The sequence below is a fragment of the Gymnoscopelus microlampas genome, assembly GCF_963454915.1.
Source record: "Gymnoscopelus microlampas genome assembly, chromosome: 20".
NCBI lineage: Eukaryota > Metazoa > Chordata > Actinopteri > Myctophiformes > Myctophidae > Gymnoscopelus > Gymnoscopelus microlampas.
In genome coordinates this window covers 3,170,617-3,195,288 of record NC_139957.1, presented here as the reverse complement: position 1 = coordinate 3,195,288, position 24,672 = coordinate 3,170,617, and the positions used below count along the sequence as shown (strand labels likewise).

Below are 24,672 nucleotides of genomic sequence, written 5' to 3'. Positions count from 1 at the left end.
GCATTTGGTTCCATTTGTACACTCTCAGAGTTACACACCCACCACAAGGCATTATTGATAAAGTAACAGTTCTCATCCAGGTTATTATACAGTATATCTATGGCATACTAGTGAAGTGCAATAATCATGTCATAATAATAGCAGGGTGGTAGTTAGGAGAGAGAGAGCAGGGGTTATCAACCTTTTGTACCTCAAGGCCCACCTGGGTGTGTATCAAAATGGTCAGGACCCACACACCAAAATAAATGTAATACTTCTATATAAAATAAATAAAGGGGCATTATTCCGTTTTTCAAAAGGCTTTGTATAAGCTCTCAATCCTTTTTTTCAGATGAGGTTTGTCCATATAGATAGAACTGTTGAGTGTTGCTTGTGCATTGGGAGTTTCATGAAATTATCCCCCCCCTGTTTTTCCGTAAATATATATATTTCCTAGTATTGATGTTTTTTTTCATAGTAGTGTATGTTCATATGTCTTGATGAATTGACCGCAATGGAAACAAGCCCTCAGGGCTTTTTGTGTAATCCTTTTAGAATTAATGTATAACTGTACCTCTGTTCTGCTTACAAACTGTTAATAAAAGTATTCAATCACCCACAGTCTGCTGACCAGCACTGCAAATCGATGTGACAGCCATGCAAAAAAACACTGCTGTGAACGTGTTGATAATACTTATTGGACTTGGCACGTATCTGTGCTTGTTAAAAGCCACTATTTTGATTAGGCTATGACAGTAATTGGTCTGCAACGTATAAATGTGTAAAACAAAATACCAATGTCTCCGTGAAGAAAGCTATCTTTTCGTTTTAATTAACAGCTCAAACCAGTGATTCGCAAACTTTTTAGCTCGAGACCCAAAAGATACATTCATTTGTTGTCTACCCAACATTGTGAAAATAGCCGATCTACAAGCTCACAACGCGTCTCACGACGCGTTGTGAGCTTGTAGATCTGCTATTTTCACAACTTTTTCTTTAAAAAAACAACCGTATTTATTTATTAAATTATTTTGAAAAATGTTTGAATTCATTTTTTATACGTAGATTTTTTGGGGGAGGATTTTTTTTACATATTTTTTAAATAATAATTAACACATCGGGTGCCAGAGGTTTATTAAAATATTATACGTTCAGTGCCCACATTTTGTATTTCGTGCTGTAGAAGCCCCGACGCGAAAGTGCATGTAAACAAGCGTGCGTGCGAGACGGCCGAGGGTCCCGACTAACGCCTGGAACAATAATATTTCCAACGCGATCCTCCATTGCAGAGTGATCGCCGATCAAAAACGGCTCGCTTCCACCACGTTAAAAAGAAATGGAGATATTAAGCTTTTAGTCAAGGAGATAACATTGGAAAGGCCGACCGGAAGGATTTTTGACATGGATCCACATCCGGCCTTTTCGTTGTCGACTTCTCCCAGCGGTAGACTGAGAGATGTACTAATACAGTCTAACACAGTACGTTCTCAACCTTTTCTGGATCAGGGCCCAGTTGAAAATGGTATGTTTCAGAGCTTATTTTAACCAAAGAAGAGGTATTTAGGGACCATTTCAGGTCCTCAGCGATGAGGACACCCTTGAAACTTGACCTCAACGTCTGCTCCATCGATTAAGAAGGGGTTATTGGGCACTGATGGCCTAGTGGTCAACACAATGAACGCATGTACCATTATATACAGTAGGCTCTGTTGCAGCCTGGGAGTGAGTTGCGGGTTCGATGCCTGAGCTCGACCGACCTATGCTATGCGTCACTCCCCGATTCTTGCCCTGTTTCCTGTCATAACTCCACTGTACTATGAATAAAGGAAGAAAAGCCCAATATACACGAATCCACGGCGCGCTGCCCTGCGCGCCGCCATTGCTGCGGTCTTACGTCCGCGTAGCGTTCAGACCGCAGCAATGGCTGCGCGCAGGGCAGCGCGCCGTGGATTCGTGTGTATATACAGTATATATATGGCATTTATTTATTTTACATTTAGGACAAGGCTGTTAATAGAGCGCCATATCATTCGTTGTTGAATCTCCTTGTTATCTCCTTGTCTTGTTATCGGTCCTGTGGTGGTGTCTGCAAATGTAATGGTGGTGTTAGATTTGTGGACGGCAGTTTGGGTCTATTAGTCAGAAGATCCAGGGTACAATTGCAGAGTGTTGAGCTGAAGGTGGTGTAGTTCACCAGCTTAAAAGGGGAGGATACTGTTGAACTGTAATCAATGAATAGCATTCTGACGTAGCTTGTTCTTGTCCTTCTGGTTCAGGTGAGTGAAAGCTGAATGAAGTGCAGTGGAGATGGCATCCCTGTTGGAACGGGTGTGGGTCGAGTAAGGGGCGGGATGGAGGCTTTGATGTGATTCAGCACAAGTCTCTCAAAAAACATTATTTACGCAGAGTCCAATCTACCCTGAATTTGAAGGAAATTGAGGGTTTTGATACTCCATACCGTTTGCCTGTAATTGCCATTAAGACCTGGAACGCATCTGTGTCACTTTAGATTTCTTTGGCTATTCAAAAATAGCAGATATACAAGCTCATAGCGCGGCACCGAGTGCCGCACTATGAGCTTGTAGATCTGCTATTTTTGAAAAATATTGAACATTTTCATTAAAAAAAAAAAAAAAGATTTTGATTTTTTTTAAGTATCGCCTCAGGTCTTAATGGGTTCAAAAAAATAGCTTATTTCTTACAAAATTGGAATCACACGTTGAGGGCCCTCTATAAAGCGCACCATTCTGCCCCTGGGGGGGGCCACGAATGCAAAAAATCTGTCATACAGACTCTATTCCCCCTCGCAGCTTCCTCACGCCCTGAAGCTGCACTCAAGCAACTGACATAGCCCTGGGTAGGCAGCCAAGCCTGGCAGAGATCTGTGCTCCAAGGAGCACGCTTTAATAGTTTATAAATGGATTAAATACGTTTTTAAGATGTTGATGCCTTGTTAGAATCTACCTAATTACTGTATGTGCCCATGCCAACGAATAATAGGTCCGATGCATATAGCACTATGTCAGTTTTATAACTGCACCTGCATTAGTTATCCAGTGCTACTCTGTTGCCTGGCAGCTGATGCCTGACACCAGTCTTGTTATATCTGTGTGAGGTGTCACTTGTTTTTAATACGCGCTGAAGACAGAGAATTCAAACATGTACTGCAGGTGCTAAGCCCCATTTATTAAAGGCTCAATGCTTTGCAAAGCATTGTTTTTTTTTGGCTTATGACTTATTGATGACAAAGTCTCTCTCTCTCTCTCTCTCACTAAGAAACAAATACCCAAGAATTGAAGTCTTCATGGGGTGTGATAGAAAATAAGTAATTTTTTGGGTGAACTATCCCTTTAAAGTCACCTGAGGAAGAGTTGCTCTTCTATTTTTCTATACATTTTTCTTATCATGGTCATCGAATGTGCACTTTACTTTCCAACCCTATTTACTGGTGTCTTTCCCATAGATGGAAAAGCGTACGTCACTTAATCACAGTTCCTAATGAAAGAGTAGCTAGTTGAGCAGTCGTTGTGACTGAACCCGCTGCCATCTGTGCCCCAGTAATGAACCCTCGTTCGGAGTCACTTAGATCCGTTTCTCTTGCCATCTTTTTACACGCGCCACGGAGCACGATCACATGATAATTGTTGTTCAACTGTATCGTGCACCATTTATTCAGGTTTTTCCTTCTCCGCCTGTACAGTAGGCCTACAGTATGCGTACACGCATACACAGAAAGCACCATCTGTGTCCAAGTGAACCTGTTAGCACAAGATTAAATGAATCAATTCAACGAATCCTTTTCACGGCACGCCGTCTCCAAACGCCACGCAGACGAGGAAACCGAGACGCATGTAGCAACGCATGTCAGTGTGTCATACATGCACGCATGTGTACAGTGCCTGCATGTATGTACCAGTGTTTCCCAAACCGCTTTACATTAAATGGATCTTTTGAGCTGACATTTTGGTGTCTCCGCAGGATCCAAACGTACAAAAGAATCCATTATGATTCATGAATTAACTTTTTTTTTTTCCTTAAGTAAAAGTATCAATACTGCATTACTCTGTTACAAGTAAAAGTCCGGAATTTAAAATGTATTTGTGTAAAACTACTAAAGTATTAGTATCAAAATGTACTTAAAGTACCAAAAGTAAAAGTACTCATTATGCAGAATGCCCCATTTCAAAAGTTCTCAAATGGATAACATTTAAGCAAATATTTTGAAAATAGCAGATCTACAAGCTCACAATGTGTCGCGATGCTTGTAGATCGGCTATTTTCAAATGGCCGAAATGTATATAGGGTTGAAGTGGTTAATGTGTGTTTTGTGTTACTTCTACAAAGTAACTAGTAACTAAAGTGTTCAAATAATTGTAGCGGAGTAAAAATACAATATTTGCTTCTGAGATGTAGTGGAGTAGAAGTGAAAGAACTGTGTCCCCTAGGGTAGGTACCCTCACAAAAAACATGCAGTAATCCTGGTCTCTATACTGCCTCCCCCTGGTCAGTCGGGGCGACTGATGGAGGGGAAGGGAACTGGTTGGAATAACGTGTTCCTTCCACGCGCTACGTCCAACCAGGGAAACTCTCCCCTGTCAGGTGACAAGAAGGTCAGTTGGCTCTCATGCATTGAAGGAGGCATGAGCTCGGCCCTGGCCTCCCTAGGTTGGCAGAGGGAAAGTAATGCCCAGGATTACATAGACAATTGGCACTGGGTGTAAAAAAAATGGGGTTACAAAATCGTGGGATAAAAATTTAAGAAGAAAACAAAAACAAAAAAAAGAAGTGAAAGTACTGAAAAGTGGAAACACTCCAGTAAAGTGAAAATACCTCAAAATTGTACTTAAGTACAGCAGTTAAGTAAACGTACTTAGTTACTTTCCACCAATGGTTCCATGCATCACTGTGTGCTGTGTTGCTATCAGTTACATATCGCTGCCACCTACTGACAGCAACACAAAGTGCATGAAAAAGGCGTGCATGGTGAATTATGAATGCCGGCTGCCATCGAGACGCTGTCTGCCCACATTAAAATCAGCTCCAGTGAGAGTGAGAGTGTGGCCCCAGGGCGAAGAAGAAGAGCTGGCCTCAGCGAGACCCCGAGAGGAAGAAGGAGGGCTTTACTTACAGATATGAAGATGTTCAGCAGATTCTCAAGCGTAGGCAGCTGTGGGATGAGCTTCTGAACCACTTTGCTGAACGCCTCGAAGATGGAGTGGTCGTAGATGCTGGTTAGGTAGAAGCTGTGGGGGGGGGGGTGTTTCCAGTTTTCAGTGCTTTTACTTCTACTCCGCTATACATCTCAGAGGCAAATGTTGTACTTTTACTCCACTACACTACAACTTTAGTTACTAGTTACTTTGCAGACATTAACCTCTTCAGCCCTATTGCATACCTAGTCTATTTGAAAATAGCCGATCTACAAGCTCACAACGGGTCGCATTGCGACGCGTTGTGAGCTTGTAGATCTGCTATTTTCAAACATTTTACTTTTGGTACTTCAAGTACATTTTGATTCCAATACTTTTGTACTTTTACTTTTGTAAATTTTCGAAATGCATCGCGACGCATTGTGAGCTTGTAGATCGGCCATTTTCAAATGGCCGAAATGTGTATAGGGCTGAAGTGGTTAATGTAGGTTTTGTAATAATAATCAAAATCTGCAAAGTAAGTAGTAACTAAAGTTTTCAAGTAATTGTAGTGGAGTAAAAGTAAAAGTATTGAACATTGGAAACACTCAAAGTCAAAACATGTCAAAATTTGACTTTAAAGAGCTGGTGCCATGTTTTTGCACTTTTTCTGTTTTTCATGTGTCTATGAGGTTGATAGAACTTCATTAAGCCCCCTGGTGGTGGTTTTGTGGTGTTTTATGTCTTGACTATATGGAGTTTCTTCCTGGAGGCTGAAACCTTGAGGGTCAAACGTGCCAATAGAGAAACAGCGCTTTAGTGACATATTAAAAACATACCCTCCCCCTCATCCTCCTATAATTCTAGTAACCTCTGTAGTAGTGTCTGTCTGAGACCAAACCACTGAAGCCAAACGTGTGAGCCCAAACACGTTTCTGCCCGGTTCTCCTCGGTGCCTGGAGCTATTGATCTCAAATTGCGCACAGCCATTGACCATCACCATGCGCATGGAACTCCAAAGCCCGTTTTTCGATATCACTAAATCTCAGCTGTTTATTCCCATTTTTATGTCAAAAATTCTTCTGCCCGGTTCTCCTCACTGCCTGGCGCTATTGCTCTCAAATCGCGCACAGCCATTGACCATTACCATGTGCATGGAACTGTCGAGCCACTTCTTCGATATCACTAAATCTCAGCTGTTTATTCGCTTTTGGATGTCAAAGAATGTCGCCAGCCTCGCATCTACAGCCCCACTGCTTCACACAGTTGAGCAAACACTCGCCTCCGCGGCCGTGTATGCGCGGCTCGCGCCTGTGTATTCGCGCATGCACGTTGGGGAGGCACCGCGACACACTGTTGCCGTGTTGGCCTCTGTGTGTGTGTGTGTGTGTGTGTGTGTGTGTGTCCGCGCGCACGCACGCACGCACGCTCGCCCGCGACGGCTCGCGCCTGTGTGTTCGCGCATGCACGTTGGGGAGGCACGTGTCACAATGTAGGCTACATTATTTGTGTGTGTGTGTGTTCGCGACGGGCCACGGGCAGCATGAGGACGTACTGTGGTGTGTGTGTGTGTGTGTGTGTGTGTGCGCGCGCGTGCGTGCGTGCTCGCGACAGCTCGCGCGTGTGTGTGTTGGCAAATGGACTCTTATGGGTCTGTAACTCTGAGTGTACAAATGGAACCAAATGGACTCTAACGGGTCCATTTGGTTCCATTTGTACACTCTCAGAGTTAAATTTACATAGATTTTACGATATAAACTGGGGTCCAAGAGATAGAAATGCCATTAAATGGGGGTCCGTAGATTAATGCATGTCAAACTGGGGGTCCTTCAAATTAAAATGGTTGAGATTCACTGCTAGAGCCGAAAAAAAATCTTCTCTTATGGGGGTCCCTGGCATATCTTTTCAAATGGGGGTCCGCGGGCTAACAAGTGTCAATTTGGGGGTCCTTGACATGACCAAGTTTGAGAACCACTGCACTACACAGTACAAACTCACATTCCATCCCTGATAAACTGTCTGTTCTCAGCGCATAAGCCAAACTGCACACTTTGGGTACTCATATCCCCCTACGGGTATGGTCTAGTTATCATAACACAACAGGTGTGGGCATGAGGAGGAGGAGGGACTAGGACAGGTGGGTGGTGCTAAGGTGGTGGAGGAGGTGCTAAGGTGAGAACCAGGTATACTTAATGAACTGGAGGCGTGTCCACATAAAAACATAATTTTAACAATTTCTGTACACTTTTTTGAAATAAATCTTCCTCCTAGTATAACCATAATACCTGATGATTATGTTTTGGGGGGGGGGGGGGGGGGGGGGATCACGGCACCCCGTCTTTAAGTACAGTACTTGAGTACATGTACTTAGTTACTTTACACCACCGCACCGGACCAGGTCTGAATTTGGCTTGAGGTACGGCGGAGGAACGCCTTTGTCCTCACCTCAGATGTATCCGTTCCAGGCCTGCGTCGGCCAGGTCGTCGTTGGCGCGCTTGTGGATGTCCCGTTGCTTCTCGATCTTGTGGTCGTCGGAGAGGCCGTCCACTTTGTGGATGAACACCTCAAAGTTGATGTCGGGGTTGACCTTGTAGGCCCGCGTCACGGTGAGGTGCAGCCGACTCAGAGCCTCCACGTAGTCGTCCTGCGGAGAGACCAGAGGAGTGACAGGATTGGGAGAGGTACTCGGATGTTTTACTTAAAGTAAAAGATACCGCAATATAAAAATACTCTGTTACAAGTAAAAAGGTTCAAAATGTTACTTGAGTAAAAGGGCAAAAGTTTTGGTAATCAAGTTTTAGTAAATCTAAATCTAAAAAGTATCTAGCAACTAAAGTTTTCAAATGATTTTGTGGAGTAAAAGCACAATAGTTTGCTCAGAGATGTAGCGGAGTAGAAGTTAAAGTATTGAAAATTGAAAATACTCCACTAAAAGTAAAAAAGAAAAAAGTACAGTACTTAAGTAAATGTACTTTGTAACATTTACACCACTGGCTTTTAGCAGGTCAAGTATTTAACTCTTCCCCAAAAAAAAGAAGCTGCAAGTCATTAATTGGTCCATATCGGCCCACGGTGCCGTGGCCTCCTGCAGAGTACTGGGGGAATTTGTAAGTGAGAGGCTTCTCACAGCACGTACGGCGCGGGTATCAAAAAGAAAGTCGAGATCAGAGCCGTGAGAGAGGCACGATTGATTTCTTCACGCGGTGTCCTTGGATGCATGAGATGTCTTTGAAATCCATTTGAAAGAAAATCGAGACTACGGGCTCCAACGGCGGCGTGGATACGAGCACCATCGACTTCCATTATAGAATTAACCCTTTAAGACCGGGAACGCATCTGTGTGTAATTTTTGAGTGGTGCCAGCCACTCGTACACTTTACCGTGTGTGTGGGTCCGTCCATCCGTCCGTCCGTCCGTCCGTCCGTCCGTTTGAGCACGGCCTCAACAGCTGCAGCTGATTGCAACACAAGGATGCAACCAGTTACACTAATTTAAAGGCACCACTCTCTTCACACTGTGGTGTGACTTTTTAGATTCCTTTGGCTATTCAAAAATAAACTATACACAAGCTCATAGCTCTGCTATTTTTTTGAAAAAGCATGAGACTTTGTGCAAATCTTTGAATATTTATACATTTTTAACTCAAATCTTTGCTTCGGGGGTCCCTGTAACATAACATTCTGAGATGGGGGGGGTCCGCGGACAAATACATATCATTTTGGGGGTCCTTGATATAATGCAATATACGTTTTTTTTTTTTTTTTTTTTGGTGCCAGCCACTCCTACACTTGACCGTGTGTTTGGGTCCGTCCGTCTGTTTGAGCACAGCCTCAACAGCTGCAGTTGATTGCAACACAAGGATGCAACCAGTTACAGTAATTCAAAGGCACCACTCTCTTCACACTGGGTGTGATTTAAGCAATATTACACGAGAGGGTGTGCTTTACCGTCATTATTGGCACGCCAGTGATGCGGTCAGGAACGAGGCGCAGCCGAGTTCCGCCAGCATCACTGAAGTGCCAATAATGTAAGGTAAAGCACACCCTCGAGTGTAATATTGCGATTATACAACAGTTACCAACAAAACACATCCAAATGTATTCATATTGTGGGGCAATTCATAATAAAAATGTTTCGCTATTATGTTGCCCTGTAAAGAGAAGAGTTTATTTGACTGAGACAAAATAGTCCCTGTAGCAGCGCTCTGAGGCACTCAGAGCGCACAACACAGCTGAGGCAAAGCACAGCTGATTCCAGTAGGCTATATGCTCCGTCGTACGAAGGTATCGCACGGCGAAAATAGCCGATCTACAAGCTCACAACGCGTCGCGTTGTGAACTTGTAGATCGGTTTCGCGTTCTCCTTCTCATCCTCTTCTAACCATTGATCAACCGTAAGTCCACCAAATAAATCAAAATTAACAACATAGTCCATTTTGCGTAGCTGTTTGTTCTCCGGTGGCGGCGGTGGGTCAGGATGCTCTCTGTTTGTTTTCATACCGTGGGACAGCGTGACGTTACAGCACAGCTGTGCCATATATGGTCTAAGCAGGCGCGGAGTGATTTATTAATGTGATTCGGCCCGTGCTATGATGCTGGTTTGAAGCACGGCTAGAAAGCTATTTCAACCAATCAGATTGCTTGGTCGGAACTACCTGTTGTATAATTCTTTTTAACTGTTTAGATGACAAAATCCCCCAGAAGCAAAGATTTGAGTAAAACTTTTTCGCTTAAAAAAATATATTTTCAAAAGATTTGCACAAACTTTCACGATTTATTTAAAAAATAGCAGATCCACAAGCTTGTATATCTGCATTTTTTTTTAATAGCCAAAGATATAAAAAAATTACACACAGATGCGTTCCCGGTCTGAATGGGTTAAAGTAGAAGATAGGGTTAAGCAAAATAAACACGGGGTTGGTGTTTAAGATAGTCAAAGGGGCAGTGCCCTGTCTGAAGAAGACCTTAATGTGTCGAAACCCTAATAAAAGCCTTGACTGGGAGCTTCTTTTAAAATTTTCAGTGTGCAGACTTTATTATTTATTATGCAGTGCCCTCAATACCCTCATACAGCGGTGGAAAAAGTACTCAAATGTTTTACTTAAGTGAAATTATCAATAATGCAATGTAGAAGTACTCTGTTACAAGTAAAATTCCAGAATAGAAAATTTACTTGAGTAAAAGCATTGGTATAGTGGTACAAAAATGTTTGAAAATAGCAGATATACAAGCTCACAACATCGGCTGTTTTCAAATAGCCTAGGTATAAAATAGGGCTAAACTGGTTAATGTATGTTTCATAATATAACAATTTATATCTGCAAAGTAACTAGTAACTAAAGTTTTCATAATTGTAGAGGAATAAAAGTATAATATTTGCCTCTGAGACGTAGTGGAGTAGAAGTGGGAGATACTCCAGTAAAGTAAAAGTACCTCAAAATTGTACTTAAGTACAGTACTTGAGTAAATGTACTTGGTTACTTTACACCACTGCCCTCATACCTGACTAAGTACTCCAAAGTGAGTGACACCCAAAGCCACAACACTAGAGGGAGCGACAACGATCTGGTAACACCCAAATATAGAACATGGGACATGTCTCAATCTACTAGTCTGCCGCCAAAATGTGGAATGCCCTTACACCATCCCTTCAAAACATGTAAATCATTGGCTTCTTTCAAAACTAGCCTGAAAAAAACATCAGGAGACCACAAGGGAGGTAAATGCAATTTCCCATAGAAAGGGGGTGTCATTCACTGACAACATTTTGCTCCTTTTTCTCCTTTGTACATAGTATTTTTCGTTGTGTTATTTTTTTTAATGCTATGTTGATTAATTGAATGCATAGGACCGCAATGGAAACAAGTCCCCAGGACTTTTTTGTGTCATCCTTTTAGCCTAAATGACTGACAGTACCACACGCTGTTTACCTTTCTGACTAATAAAGTATTCAATCAATCAATCAAAAAAGTATGGAACTACTGATTGAAGTGTCCACACACACACACACACACACACACACACACACACACACACACACACACACACACACACACACACACACACACACACACACACACACACACACACACACACACACACACACACACACACACACACACACACACACACACAGCCAGCCTCTTTCAGTGCCACGCTATAAAAAAATGAATTCAGGAAAACTAATTAAATGAATAAAGAGAAAAAAAAAAAATCAAATTCTGTAATCAAATCAAACCCAATTTCTGATGAAAAAAAACATTGTGCAGACAGAATGAAAAAAGTATTGCCGTATTAGCCGCTGTCACTTTTTCTATTGTCGCTTGATAATAAAAGCACTTCTTCAGAAGAAAGCGGCGCTTTCATGAAAAATGAAATTACATTTTCTTTGAAATCCCTGCAAGGAATGTTGGGCAAAAAAGAAAAAAGTAAAACATAAATAAAAACGGTGTAAGTCTAATTATGATGAATGGTCCGCATTTAACAGGGAAAGTACAGCAGCCGTGTTCTCTGGGTAATGTGCTCTCATTTATCACTTTCGCCGCACCGGCGCTGACAAGAACTAGACGTTTGCCTCTGTAGGCACGGCCCGTGTCAGCGAAGGGGAGGGTGACGCAACGCGACGCAGATGTTCCATCGTCAAACGAACAGCTCTACCGTCGCAACGACTTCGAATCTGGGGAGGAAAAAAGTGACAGCTCTATTATTTTGTCCTCTCTGTATCACCAAATAGCCGATGATGCCGAACCATAATTTCCATCATGTGCGAGAAAAAGAAAAGAGAAACCCACAGGGCTGAAATAATGTATTCTATGAACCACCACCACAGGCTGAAGGCTTTATTAAAAAGGAGTGACTCAGAGCACAACCTTTTGTGCTTAACAGAAGGCTTGAAGGCTACATGAATAGAAACACTCAGGCTGTGTATTTCGGTTCGTCGTTGATGATTATCAGAAGACAGTGGTTCTCAACCAGTGGTTCTGAACCTTTGGATCAGGGCCCACTTGAGCTAGTACTGTACTTCAGTACACTTTTGAGGATGTTTTTTACTTTACTTGAGTATTTCCAATGTTCAATACTTTCACTTCTACTCCACTTCATTTTAGAGGCAAATATTATACTTTTACTCCAGTACAATTATTTGAAAACTTCAGTTACTAGTTACTTTGTAGATTTTGATTATTATTACGAAACATACATTAACCACTTTAGCCCTACACTGTATATACATTTCGGCCATTTGAAAATAGCCGATCTATAAGCTCACAATGCGTCGTGAGCTTGTAGATCTGCTATTTTCTAAAGATTGTTGTACATTTTATATTTGAAAAGTTGTGAAACGGAACACAGTTCTTATTTGACGCGATATTAAACGCATCTATGGGAATTCAGAATGGGGGGGAAAACGCGACCCAGGTAGGATGCATAAATTGCGTAAAAGTCAGACTTCGGTGCTCTATACTGGCAGCGTGCACATGAAATTTGGTCCAGTGGTTTGCGTGCCTGCCTGCCAGACGCACACACGCACGCACACAATTGTGCTGCTCACCTCACAAAAGTCCATGGTCATAATAAATCTATCAATCCATGCTTAACAAAGCATGCTGCTGTCATTCTCTTCTTGCTCAATTTAGTTTTACAAGGTGACAGGTACAGTGTTTCATGAATAATCATCATTGTCATGTGTATCAGCGTATGTATGTATTAATAATGTATGACTTATCAGAGACAAGGTGATTATAGTACAGAATTCACTCGACATCCTCAAACGTCCTGCTGCATTCCCTTTTATATGGTCAATTGTCATCATATGCTGAGCATGGTTGAGTAAAATGTTTGAAGAGTTTCAAATTACCTTTCACACATTGAAACAACTGAATGCATTAATTTGGATTGTATTTACTCTTTAAGACCGGGAACGCATCCGTGTCATTTTAAGATTTCTTTGGCGATTCAAAAATAGCAGATATACCAGCTCATAGCTTGTAGATCTGCTATTTTTGAAAAATAAATTTGTGCAAATCTTTGAATATATATATATTTTTAAAGAGAACTTTTTTAACTCTGTTACAACTTCTGGACAAATACATATCATTTTGGGCCTTGACAAGAAACAGTTTGGGAACCACTGATATTATAGCTGTTTATAGCTGGTTATAGCCGTTATATCTGTTTTTTCAAAAAGAACTGTTGAGATTTAGAGCACATTTGTAGAATCGCCAAAAGCAAAGGTTTGAGTTATATATATATATATATATATATATATATATATATTTATTTATTTATTTATTTTTTTATTTTTTTTTCAAAGATTTGCAAAACTTAAGATTTTTCAAAAATAGGAAAAAGAAAAAAAATGTGTGCAAATCTTTGAATATATATATTTTTAAAGCAAACATTTGTACCGCAAATCTTGGTTTCTGGGGGTCCCTGGAACTAAATATTTTACAAACGTTCACTTTAAAAAATATATATTTAAAGATTTGCACAAATTCTCACGATTTTTCTAAAAATAGCCAAAGAAATCTACAAATGACACACGATTCCCGGTCTAAGTGGGCTGAAGGAGCAGGAGAGGCAGGAGATGTTGACAAAGCCATTTCTTTTTGTTTTACCTCAATCAATATAAATTAAATAAAATATATGCTCCTGCGTAGAAAACAAGATCAACCGACTGCACTATGGAGCAGAAATGTGGTCAGCATGCCACTGAAAAAAAACGAAGGCATGAAACAAACGGGGAACCAGGTTTTCCAATGAAATTACACTCTGCTTTCAGGAACTATTCCCTGGTTGGTCTGGGCCCACCGCAAGGCCGTCCAAAAAGACACGACATCAACTTCAGATGCTTCCCATCAAGATAATAAATAGCTGTCCCCATGAAGAGGAGAGTCATCAAAACCTGTCACTATTACGAAAATAGCACACTTTTTCTAGTATAGGCTTTCTGACAGGTAGCTTCCAAAGTGTAATATGAAGTTCCCCACCTAGCCTCTTGAGATAAGAAAGATAAACGTTGCGGCCGATGAACTGTGTGTGACAGAGCCTTCCCATTTGAAATGTGGGTGGCAGTTTATGTTCTTTATCAGGATGCATTTACCAGATCTCAACCCATTTCAGGGCTTATGTGAGATTCTGGAGTTGCACCAGTGTTGATCTTGACAGCAAATTTCGATTTAGTTTTAGTCATAGTCTTTTGAATAAAATTCCATTTAGTTTTAGTCATATTTTAGTCATCTGAAATGTTTTAGTTTTTGTCTAGTTTTAGTCGACTAAATATCACAAGATTATAGTCGACTAAATCTACAGTTGATTTAGTCGACTAAAATGTATTTTGGCGGTGCCTTGATGGCGTCGTAATGGCTGATTTTACACTTGGTTGCATGCTGAAAATAGCCGATCTACAAGCTCACAACGCGTCGCAGCGCGACGCGTTGTGAGCTTGTAGATCCGCTATTTTCAGAGTGCAACACCCGAGCACCCGAATGTATTTAGTCTCAGTTTCAGTCATCGTAGCTTAGTTTTTAGTAGTCATAGTTTTAGTCGAAGAAATCAACACTGAGCTGCACCCAGTCTTGGTGTTGGGCCATGAAAGTGTTTGCAGACTGCACGACAGATTGCACGACAGACTGCACGGTTTTGGCTATACAGTTTCATCAGCTCCTAGAAGGCCGTCCTTAACCCTGTTGAACAGAACGACCCAAGACGCTTACAACAAAGCGCGTTACGTGTTTTGCCATGACGATAGGTTAACACATCAACCCTATAGCATCCCTATTCCAGGCATGTCATAATAAGCGAAAATAGCAGATGTAGAAGCTCACAATGTGTTGCGTGGTGATGCGATGTGAGCTTGTAAGTCACCTATACTTTCAGTGAAGAGATTTGCAACGCTCATACAGTAGTTCTGCTATTTTTGGCTAATATGGATGCCGTGTGGTTAATATAATATACAAAAAACAGTGGTGTAAAGTAACCAAGTACATTTACTCAAGTGCTGGACAATGTTGAGGTGCTTTTACTTTACTTTACTGGAATATTTCCAATTATCAGTACTTTTACTTATACTCCACTACATCTCAGAGGCATATATTGTACTTTTACTCCACTACAATTATTTGAAAACTTGAGTTACTAGTTACTTTGCAATTATAAAACATACATTAACCACTTTAGCCCTATTTTATACCTAGGCTATTTGAAAATAGCAGATCTACAAGCTCACAACGCGTCGCATCGCGGCGTGTTGCGAGCTTGTAGATCGGCTATTGTCAAACATTTTAGTACTTATACTTTTTGGTACTTTACGTACATTTTGATACCAATACTTTTGCACTTTCACTCTCACTCATTTCTACATTGCAGTATTGACACTTTTACTTAAGTAAAACATTTAAGTACTTTTTTCCACCACTGGTCAGTACTTCTTCTTCTCGTGGCGAGCCCCTCCTCACCTGCGAGTCGATGACGAAGATGAGCGCGCCGGTGCCCCGGAAGATCATCTCGTAGTCGAAGGTGGGGTCGAAGAAGTCGATCTGGCCGGGGAAGTCCCAGATCTGGAAGCTGACGAAGGAGCTGTTGGAGACGTCCTCGCGGCAGATCTTGTTGGTGCTCTCCAGGAACAGCGTCTCGTTGGGCGACATCTTGTGGAACACCACCTTCTGGATGGAGGACTTGCCGCTCCGTCGCAGGCCCATCAGCAGGATGCGCGGCTTCACCTCGCCGCTGAGCGGGTCGCTGTAGCCCTGGACTGCAAGACACGAAACACGTAAGTAACACAATAGTAGGGGTGTGCCGATACACTAATTTCACGAAACGATACGATACGATATTTGGCTCACAACTTCGATACGATTTCGATACGATACGCACTTTTTTTATTATGAAAATATATGGAGGAGAAAAAAAGAAAATGCAAACAAATAATTCTGTTTTTGCATTATTCAGACATGCAAACTTGTAGCTTTTCAGCTACAATAGCCGTTTTGAATCCAAATAGTATGACACCTGACCCGAAAAAAAAACATGTTGTCACTCTTTTCACTTCGGGGCCGTTTGCATGCCTGATTATTATGATTCTAAAAAAAAAAAAAAAAAAAAAAATTTTTCTTTTCAAAAACGATATTTTTTTTTTCCAAAACGATACATATCGTCGCGAAAACGTATCGCGATGTATCGCGGGACGATATATCGGCACACCCCTACACAATAGTCCTCAAAATGTTTTACTTAAGCAAAAGTGTCGATTCCACAAGGTAGAAGGTCTCTGTAACAAGTAAAAGACCCTGTGTTCAAAATGTTACTTGAGTAAAAAGGACAAAAGTATTAGCGTCAAAATACACTTAAAGTACTAAAAGTAAAAGCACTGAAATGTTTGAAAATAGCCGATCTACAAGCTCACAACGCGTCGCAATGCGATGTGTTGTGAGCTTGTAGATCGGCTATTTTGAAATAGCCTGGGTATAAAATTGGGCTAAAGTGGTTAATGTGTGTTTTATAATAGAATAATTTATATCTAAGAAGTAACTAGTAAACTAAAGTTTTTAAATAACTGTAGAGAAGTAAAAGTATAATATTTGCCTCTGAGATGTAGTGGAGTAGAAGTAAAAGTATTGAAAATATTATTTATCTGTGGGAACTGAGTCAAACTAAATGTAATGCCTCAACTCCTACAATTCCAAGAGCTTGTAAGGGTGGGGGGTCCCCAGTTGAAATATGATTATTTTGGGGGGTCACGGCCAGAAAAGTTTGGGAACCGTTGTACTATACTGTATTAAGTAACTACAGTAAGTACATTTACTTGAATTGCACACATTTTCACGATTTAAAAAAAAATAGCAGATCTAGCTCGTAGCACGGCACTCGGTGCCGCGCTACAAGCTTGTATATCTGCTATTTTTTGAATAGCCAAAGAAATCTAAAATGACACAGATGCTTCCCCTGATTGAATGTCTTAACTAAAAACCATTACAAATGAAGCCCCTATACATAATTGATGAAAACTGAGATGAGCAAACCCTCTCTGGGAAATAAAACAGGCTGTGAGGAACCACCAGGAGATGACAGTGAGATCGAATCTGAAAAATAGAAATGATAGTCATTTGTTCATAAACCTGCAATAACCATATTGCTCCATATGTGGCTGATGACAAATGGCTCTGTGGATATCACCAGAGGGCCTCACATAGATATGCGTTATTATTGAAGTACACATCTATCATCTCAGTAACACACTCTGTCCACCGTCTGTGTGAGTGTGAGTGTGAGTGTGCGTGTGCGCGTGCGTGCGTGCGCGTGAGTGGTGGAAAAGGACTCCGATATTTTACTTAAGTAAAAGTAGCAATACCACAATATAAAAATACTCTGTTACAAGTAAAAAGGCCTGTGTTCAAAATGTTACTTGAGTAAAAGTACCAAAGTATTGGCATCAAACTACAGTATACTTAAAGTACCAAAAGTAAAAGTACTAAAATGTTTCTAAATAGCAGATCTACAAGCGCACAATGCCTTGAGCTAAAGTGGTTAATGTATGTTTTATAATTATAATGTATATCTGCAAAGTAACTAGTAACTAAAGCGGTCAAATAACCGTAGTGGAGTAAAAGTACAATATTTGCCTCTGAGGTGTAGTGGAGTAGAAGTAAAAGTACCGAAAATTGGAAAAACTCCAGTAAAGTGGAAATACCTCAGAATTGTACTTAAGGACAGTACTTGAGTAAATGTACTTAGTTACTTTACACCACTGGTGTGTGTGAGTGTGAGTGTGAAGTGTGTGTGGAATTGGCACACTGGCCAGCTGTGACCTTGATATCTCCCTATTGAGGGATGTGAAGTGAATTCTCAGACGGAGTTCTTAGGCAACGGTTCAACTGTGAAAGCATTGCAGGGCCACGCATTTGCTAAAGCTATTCCAAAAAATTAACTTCACTACGAACTCAATGGTCCATGATCTCTATAGATGATTACGTATCATCAGGGCTAGTCGAATTTGATGGTTTTTGACCAATAACCCCTTCAATCCGGGAACGCATCTGTGTCATTTTAGATTTGAACTACGACCATTATTTTATACTTTGGCTACTCAAAATGAGCAGATCTACAAGCTCATAGTGCGGCAACACTTTTAACTCAAATCTTTACTTCTGGAGGTCACTGGAGCAACATTTTTTTTACAAATGTTCGCTTTAAAAAATATAAATATTCAAAGACTTGCACGCATTTTCACGATTTCTCAAAAATAGCAGATCTACTCGGTGCCGCGCTATGAGCTTGTAGATCTGCTATTTTTGAATAGCTAAAACGACAGAGTTGCGTTACCGGATTTAATGGGTTAAAGCTTCATGATAATTTGCCATGATAATCTCCGATATTGACTATACTCTCTGTATGAATTCTGCAAACGGCCGAGCAGACCACAACAACACAGACTACTCGTCATAACTTTAACCACTTAAACTCTATATTTACTTTGTTTCTCGGGTGGGCTTTGTACTAGGTATGCTGGCATTTCCTTCCACACCAAATCTCAGCAGAAAATAGCCGATCTACAAGCTTGGCTGTGAGCCATTTTCACCAAACGTTCGCCCCGGAATAGGGACGCTAGGGTTCAAGTGTTTTAGTACCATTTTTCGTTACAAACTACTTTGATGAAATCACGAGCACTAAAACGACTCTAATATAACGAGCCAGTGGATCGTCAGAAAGGCTAATAAATGGTGCATATAGCGCCTTAATCCAAAGCGATTTACAACGTGCGTTACATTCACACACGATTGGCTGAGGAAAGCAAGCAAGGCACCAACCTGCTCATCATCGGGAGCAGTTAGGGCAGGGCAACTTTGATGATGGAGAGGGCCACTATATTTCCACTCTCACTCCAGAGGCCACATTGCATATACTGTACAGAAACCTCTCATCTCTGTATTTTTTTGTAATTAATTCCCTCCTTCATCGTTCTATGTCACACAAAAGTAGCAAAAATAGCCAATCTACAAGGCCAAAACACGTCACAGTGCGATGCGTTGAGCTTGTAGATCTGCTATTTTTGCAATTTTTTTATTGGAATCCTGAATTATTTGTTGCTATTTTTGAGCTGAAATCCTGAAAAGTAACATTTTTATTTAATTTCAAATGCATTTAGTTATACTTATGTTAACTGTATGAACTTAAATACAAATATATTGGACATAAAAAAGACAATAGAATTTTAATACTAGTCATTAAGCTATTAATATAGACTGAAGTAATTAGAGTCATATTTGCACCCTCACAAGCACATGGAATTGTAGGAGTTGAGGCATTACATCTTGTTTGACTCTGTTCCACAGATAACTATTGTGAAAATAGCCAATCTACATGGCTATACAGGCATGCAAACAGCCCCGAGGTGAAAAAGGTGATGACAACATGTTGTTTTTTTTGGGTCAGGTGTCACACAATTGCCCTATTTGGAATCATAACGGCTATTGTAGCTGAAAAGCTACATTTTGCATGCCTGGCTATAGATCGGCTACTATAAAAAAACGTTGCCTCTTTTTTAGGTAATATTTGATAATTTGGCCAACCATTTTATTGCATAGTTTTGTAAATGACTTTTGACACAGTAAGGAAGGGTCTTATTCTTTTTATAGTAGAGCTATTAAAAGGTCTTAAAAGTCCTTAAATTGGTAAATGAGCAGATACCTTGTATACACTTATTACTAACTAAAGATGATGTCACATTTAGCTGTGTCACATGATTAGCTGCCATGTTAATAGAAAGCACACTTTTCATTTCACATTGATGCGTAATCCATCAGAGGATTAACGGATTGTCTTTTTTTCAACCCATCATTTCCCTCTATAGCAGCAGTCATCCGCCACTGGAGCACTGTATTTTGGTTTGTTTTGGTGGACAGGGACGTCTTTGGGCTACCAAAACAAACAGTGAAAACAACAAAATACAGCAAGAGGGCAGCGCGTTTCTGCAGATAAAACAGAGCCGCCACCACACTACTCCAGTGACTGGTGGTATAGAGCAGTCCTTCTCAAACTTTTTCATGCCAGGGACCTCCAAATTGATATATATTTGGCCGCGGACCCCCATCTGAAAATATGTTGTGCCAGGGACTCCCAGAAGCAAAGATTTGTGTTAAAATGTTCGCTTTAAAAGAAATACATTCAAAGATTTGCACGGATCTTCAAGATTTTTCAAAAATAGCAGATCTACAAGCTCATAGCGCGGCACTCGGTGCCGCGCTATGAGCTTGTAGATCTGCTATTTTTGAATAGCCAAAGTATAAAAGGTTAACACTATTGTGATGCTATATTCACACATTTTGCTGGGGACCCCCTGGAAACCCCCTCAAGGACCCCTGGGGGTCCCCGGACCCCACTTTGAAAACCAATAGAGGGGAAAAAACACGTATATATTGTTTTAGTATGTAAACACAGGGGCATTGCATCTCTGTGTGGAATGCACATGATCCCACCCCCTGTCATTCCAATGAGAGCATTTTTTACAGTGTGTCACTGTGATTCTCTGCAAACTACAGCAACGTTATGTTCCATACGGATTTTCTCACTACAGTGTGGGTAAAGACTTGGAAGTTCAACTGAGCACATAATATGAAAGCTGTTCTGTGAGTAGGCTACTGATGTATTGCAAGCAGTGTTGGAAAAAGTACTCCGTTTTTTACTTAAGTAAAAGTATCAATACTGTAATATATACTCTATTATAAGTAAAAGTACGGAATTCAAAATGTGCTTGAGTAATAGTACAAAGGTACCAAAAGTAAAAGTATTCATTAGGCAGAATGTCCCATTTTAAGATTTCAAATGTATAAACATCTTTTGAAAATAGCTAGATCTACAAGCTCACAATGCGTCGCATCGCGACGCATTGTGAAACAAAATAAAAATTGGAAATACTCCAGTAAAGTAAAACGTACCTCAGAATTGTATTTAAGTACAGCACTTGAGTAAATGTACTTAGTTACTTTACACCACTGATTACAAGTGGTGTCAACGTTGGTGAGTTTAGTCCAGTTCGACTTTGAAGGTTTCATAATTGACAAACAAACTGTAAAATCCTGAAATCCTGCCCTTGTTTGAATGACTACTATGTTATATTAGTTATTTTAGAGTGTGTTAATACCATATAATATGGCACACATCTGCAGCCAGTGGTTGGCGGTGGTCTACTCTTCCATAGGCTCCATTCACAGCAGCCATATCATGAAGACATTCACAGGTGTTACCAATGATACTAATGAAGGCTCTGTTCCATTCTGGTCAAACAGAGTCAGGGTGCTGATATTGTGTAGCTGTAGAATACAACCCTCGTAGACGTATTTAGGATTCTGACGTTTTCAATCTACGAGAGTTGTAGGGTAAGGGTTTTTATCTTGTGAACCTGTGATGTGACAATAAAACTGATTCTGATTCTGATTCTACTACCCCGTAGCGAGAGTTAACATTTGGGGCGCGGGGGTAAGCACCTTTATTTTCAATTTGTGCATGTTTGGAGTGTCTACGGGGCATAGTGCAGAAAGTCCCTGTGTCCATGGGGGGTGAACCCTACAACTCTCGTAGATTGAAAACGTCAGAATCATAAATACGTCTACGAGAGTTGTATTCTACAGCTAGGTATTGTGCATGTTGGCCCACTGGAAACACTCTGTTACACCAGTGGGTCTACAGTTGGGGTCCAGGGACCCTCCTGGGCTTCCAAATGGCCCCTTACAGGTGTGTAACTCTGACAGTGTAGAAATGGAACCAAATGGACCCGTAAGGGTCCATTTGGTTCCATTTGTCCACTCTCAGAGTTATGGGGGTTATGGAAACCACTGTGCTAGACTAAATGGAACAGAGCCTTCATTAGTATCATTGGTAACACCTGTGAAGGAAGTGATAATATGGCTGCTGTGCATAGAGCTTATTTTTAACTCTATGGCATAGAGCCTATTGAGACATTTTAGAGCCTCCTGTGACACCTACTGGCCGACACGTGGTACTGCTGCCTAAAGCTCACACCTACATAATTTGACACTTTAGCGCGCACACACACGCACACGCACACGCACACACTCTCAGTGAGAGAGAGTGTGTCACAGTGAGTCACACACGCTCTCAGTCTCTCACTCTCACACACACACACACACACACACACACACACACACACACACACACACACACACACACACACACACACACACACACACACACACACACACACACACACACACACACACACACACAGGGGGTGGTGTGGAGTCTGTGTGTGGATATAAAAGTTACGGATATCAGCTTTAAACCATGTTTCACTGACTATGCGGGGGTCGGGCTGATATTATGCCCTTATATGGTAACACAAGACCCCCCCCCCCCCCCCCCCCCCCCCCCCCCCCCCCCCCCCCCCGCAGCAGAAGCGTGCCCACGTTACAAAGTATCACATGTTTATAACGTAAACAGTAAACACACACCGCTACGGAGGAATGCAAAGCAACGCATTCCTCCATATAGTGGTGTTTATACCGTCGCTCTGTGTGTATCCTATCTAAAGCTGCGTGGCTGTTAAAAGTTAATAATAATAATAGCAGCAGCAGCACACAGTTGTATTATGACCTTTCCTTCACCGCGAGCAATAAGAAGGCGTCGTATAATGTCCCAAGCCCTGGAACATGACTGTCATATCATGACATGTCATGGATGAACTTCAACCTGGTGTTTGTACTTTCTTCATTTACGGCCCCGTACATCCACATAAACGTTCATATTTCAAATATAAAGTGCATATCCCATGGCCATGGATGTTATAATTGTGTACGGGCCCTCAGAAGTACCCGTATGTTCCGTGTTGTTCAATAAAAAAGGGGATTTTAATCCGATTGGTGGCAATTTTCTCATGGAGTTATAACGTGTCAGAGTGCAGTACCACCTCCCAACCGATAGGGTCGCGTAGTTGAAAGCATAATAATGGCGAAAAAAACTGAAAATGGCCACCGATCGGATTAAAATGCTTTTTACTGATAAATACGGAAAATACGGGTACTTCTGAGGGCCCGTATATAGTTGCAACATCCGTGGCCATGGGGTAAGCACTTTATAATTGAAATATGAACGTTTATGTAGACGTACGGGCCCGTAAACGGAGAAAGTGCAAACACCAGGCTGAGGTTCACCCATGACTGCCTGTCGCGATAAGACAGGGCTATATATTATGTCCAAGCCCACCTCCGTCCTCGCAGCCGCACTCCAGGTTTCCGTCCGCGAACGCGTCAAAGTCGTCGTCGTCGTCGTCGTCGTAGTAGCAGCCCGACGACGACATGGCCGTGGAGGAGGAGGCAGCGCCGTCGTCCCCTTCTTCTTCGTCCTCCTCCCCGCTGAACTTAGCAGGGGAAGCCGCTCCTTCGCTGCTGCTCGTCATGGCGGACAGGACTGGTTGGTGGTGGGTTGGTGGCGAGTGTGGCGACGTGTGGTTCACCACACATAATATGCTGCCGCGCTGCTACCGGCTGCTGTCCAACTCAACTGTCCCACATTATTGTCACCTGATATGTGGGAGCCAGCCATGGCTGTGAACTTTCACCCTCCTCTTCCTCACTGTCTAGCACACACACACACGCACGCACGCACGCGCGCGCGCACACACACACACACACACACACACACACACACACACACACACACACACACACACACACACACACACACACACACACACACACACACACACACAGTAAAGTAAAGTAATTAAAGGGATAGTTCACCTAAAACATGACTTATTTTCTACACACCCCATGGAGCCTTGAATAGGCTCTATTCACAGCAGAATATATACAATATAGGGGTAATATGGTCACGCCTCCTAGTATTAGTTAAAAGCCTAGCGGCAGAGTTTTTAACTAGTTGTAGACGGGATAAATCCATTCCATTTGTACACTCTCAGAGTTATGGGTCGTGGAAACCACTGTGCTAGACTAAATGGAACAGAGCCTTCATTAGTATCATTGGTAACACCTGGGAAGGAAGTGATAATATGGCGGCTGTGCATAGAGCCTATTCATGGAGATTTTTTAGTTTTTGTCGCATTCCTAAGCCAATCATTTGATGACCGGTGGAAAGATGCTAATCCAGGAGGAGACTCAAAGTTGACACTTTGTGTCTCCTACTTTGAATCTCCTACTGGAGCCACCCGGTCATTAAATTATTGGTGGTCATTTTGGGGGTGAACTATCCACAAAAAGGGTCATTTTGGGGGTGAACTGAACTATCCACACTGGTACTCACTTGAGAGTGTTTCCATTTCTTAATGTCAGAAACAAATGTTTTACTTTTGTAGTCCATTAGCCTATGCTTATTTGACAGCTTTTGTGACTTAAGTTACTTTGCACATTTTGATAAATGAATACAATTATAATTGAACTTGTAGATCAGCGTTTTTCAAAAAGCCTAAGTATATTAGGGCACAGCAGTGGAGGCCATTATGTGGTTCCACAAATTGAAATCAATATTTACGGAAATCTGGGAATGATGAATGGCCTTTCGATTTGTGGAACCACAAAATGGCCACCACTGCTATGCC

The 24,672-nt window shown here is 41.5% G+C and overlaps 1 protein-coding gene across 1 annotated transcript in view; it reads right to left on the bottom strand.

The window, feature by feature from the left end:
- Positions 1 to 23,691, bottom strand: part of LOC311036518 (ras-related GTP-binding protein D-like) — a 104,285-nt gene extending 80,594 nt beyond the window's left edge. Inside the window, exons 1-4 of the mRNA XM_084045247.1 lie at positions 23,322 to 23,691; positions 15,563 to 15,858; positions 7,554 to 7,753; positions 5,108 to 5,222 (exon numbers count right to left, since the gene is read on the bottom strand). Of these exons, the coding sequence (XP_083901373.1) occupies positions 5,108 to 5,222; positions 7,554 to 7,753; positions 15,563 to 15,858; positions 23,322 to 23,514 (804 nt within the window). The 5' untranslated portion in view covers positions 23,515 to 23,691. The remainder of the gene's footprint in view (positions 1 to 5,107; positions 5,223 to 7,553; positions 7,754 to 15,562; positions 15,859 to 23,321) is intronic.
- Between the last annotated feature and the right edge of the window lie 981 nt (positions 23,692 to 24,672).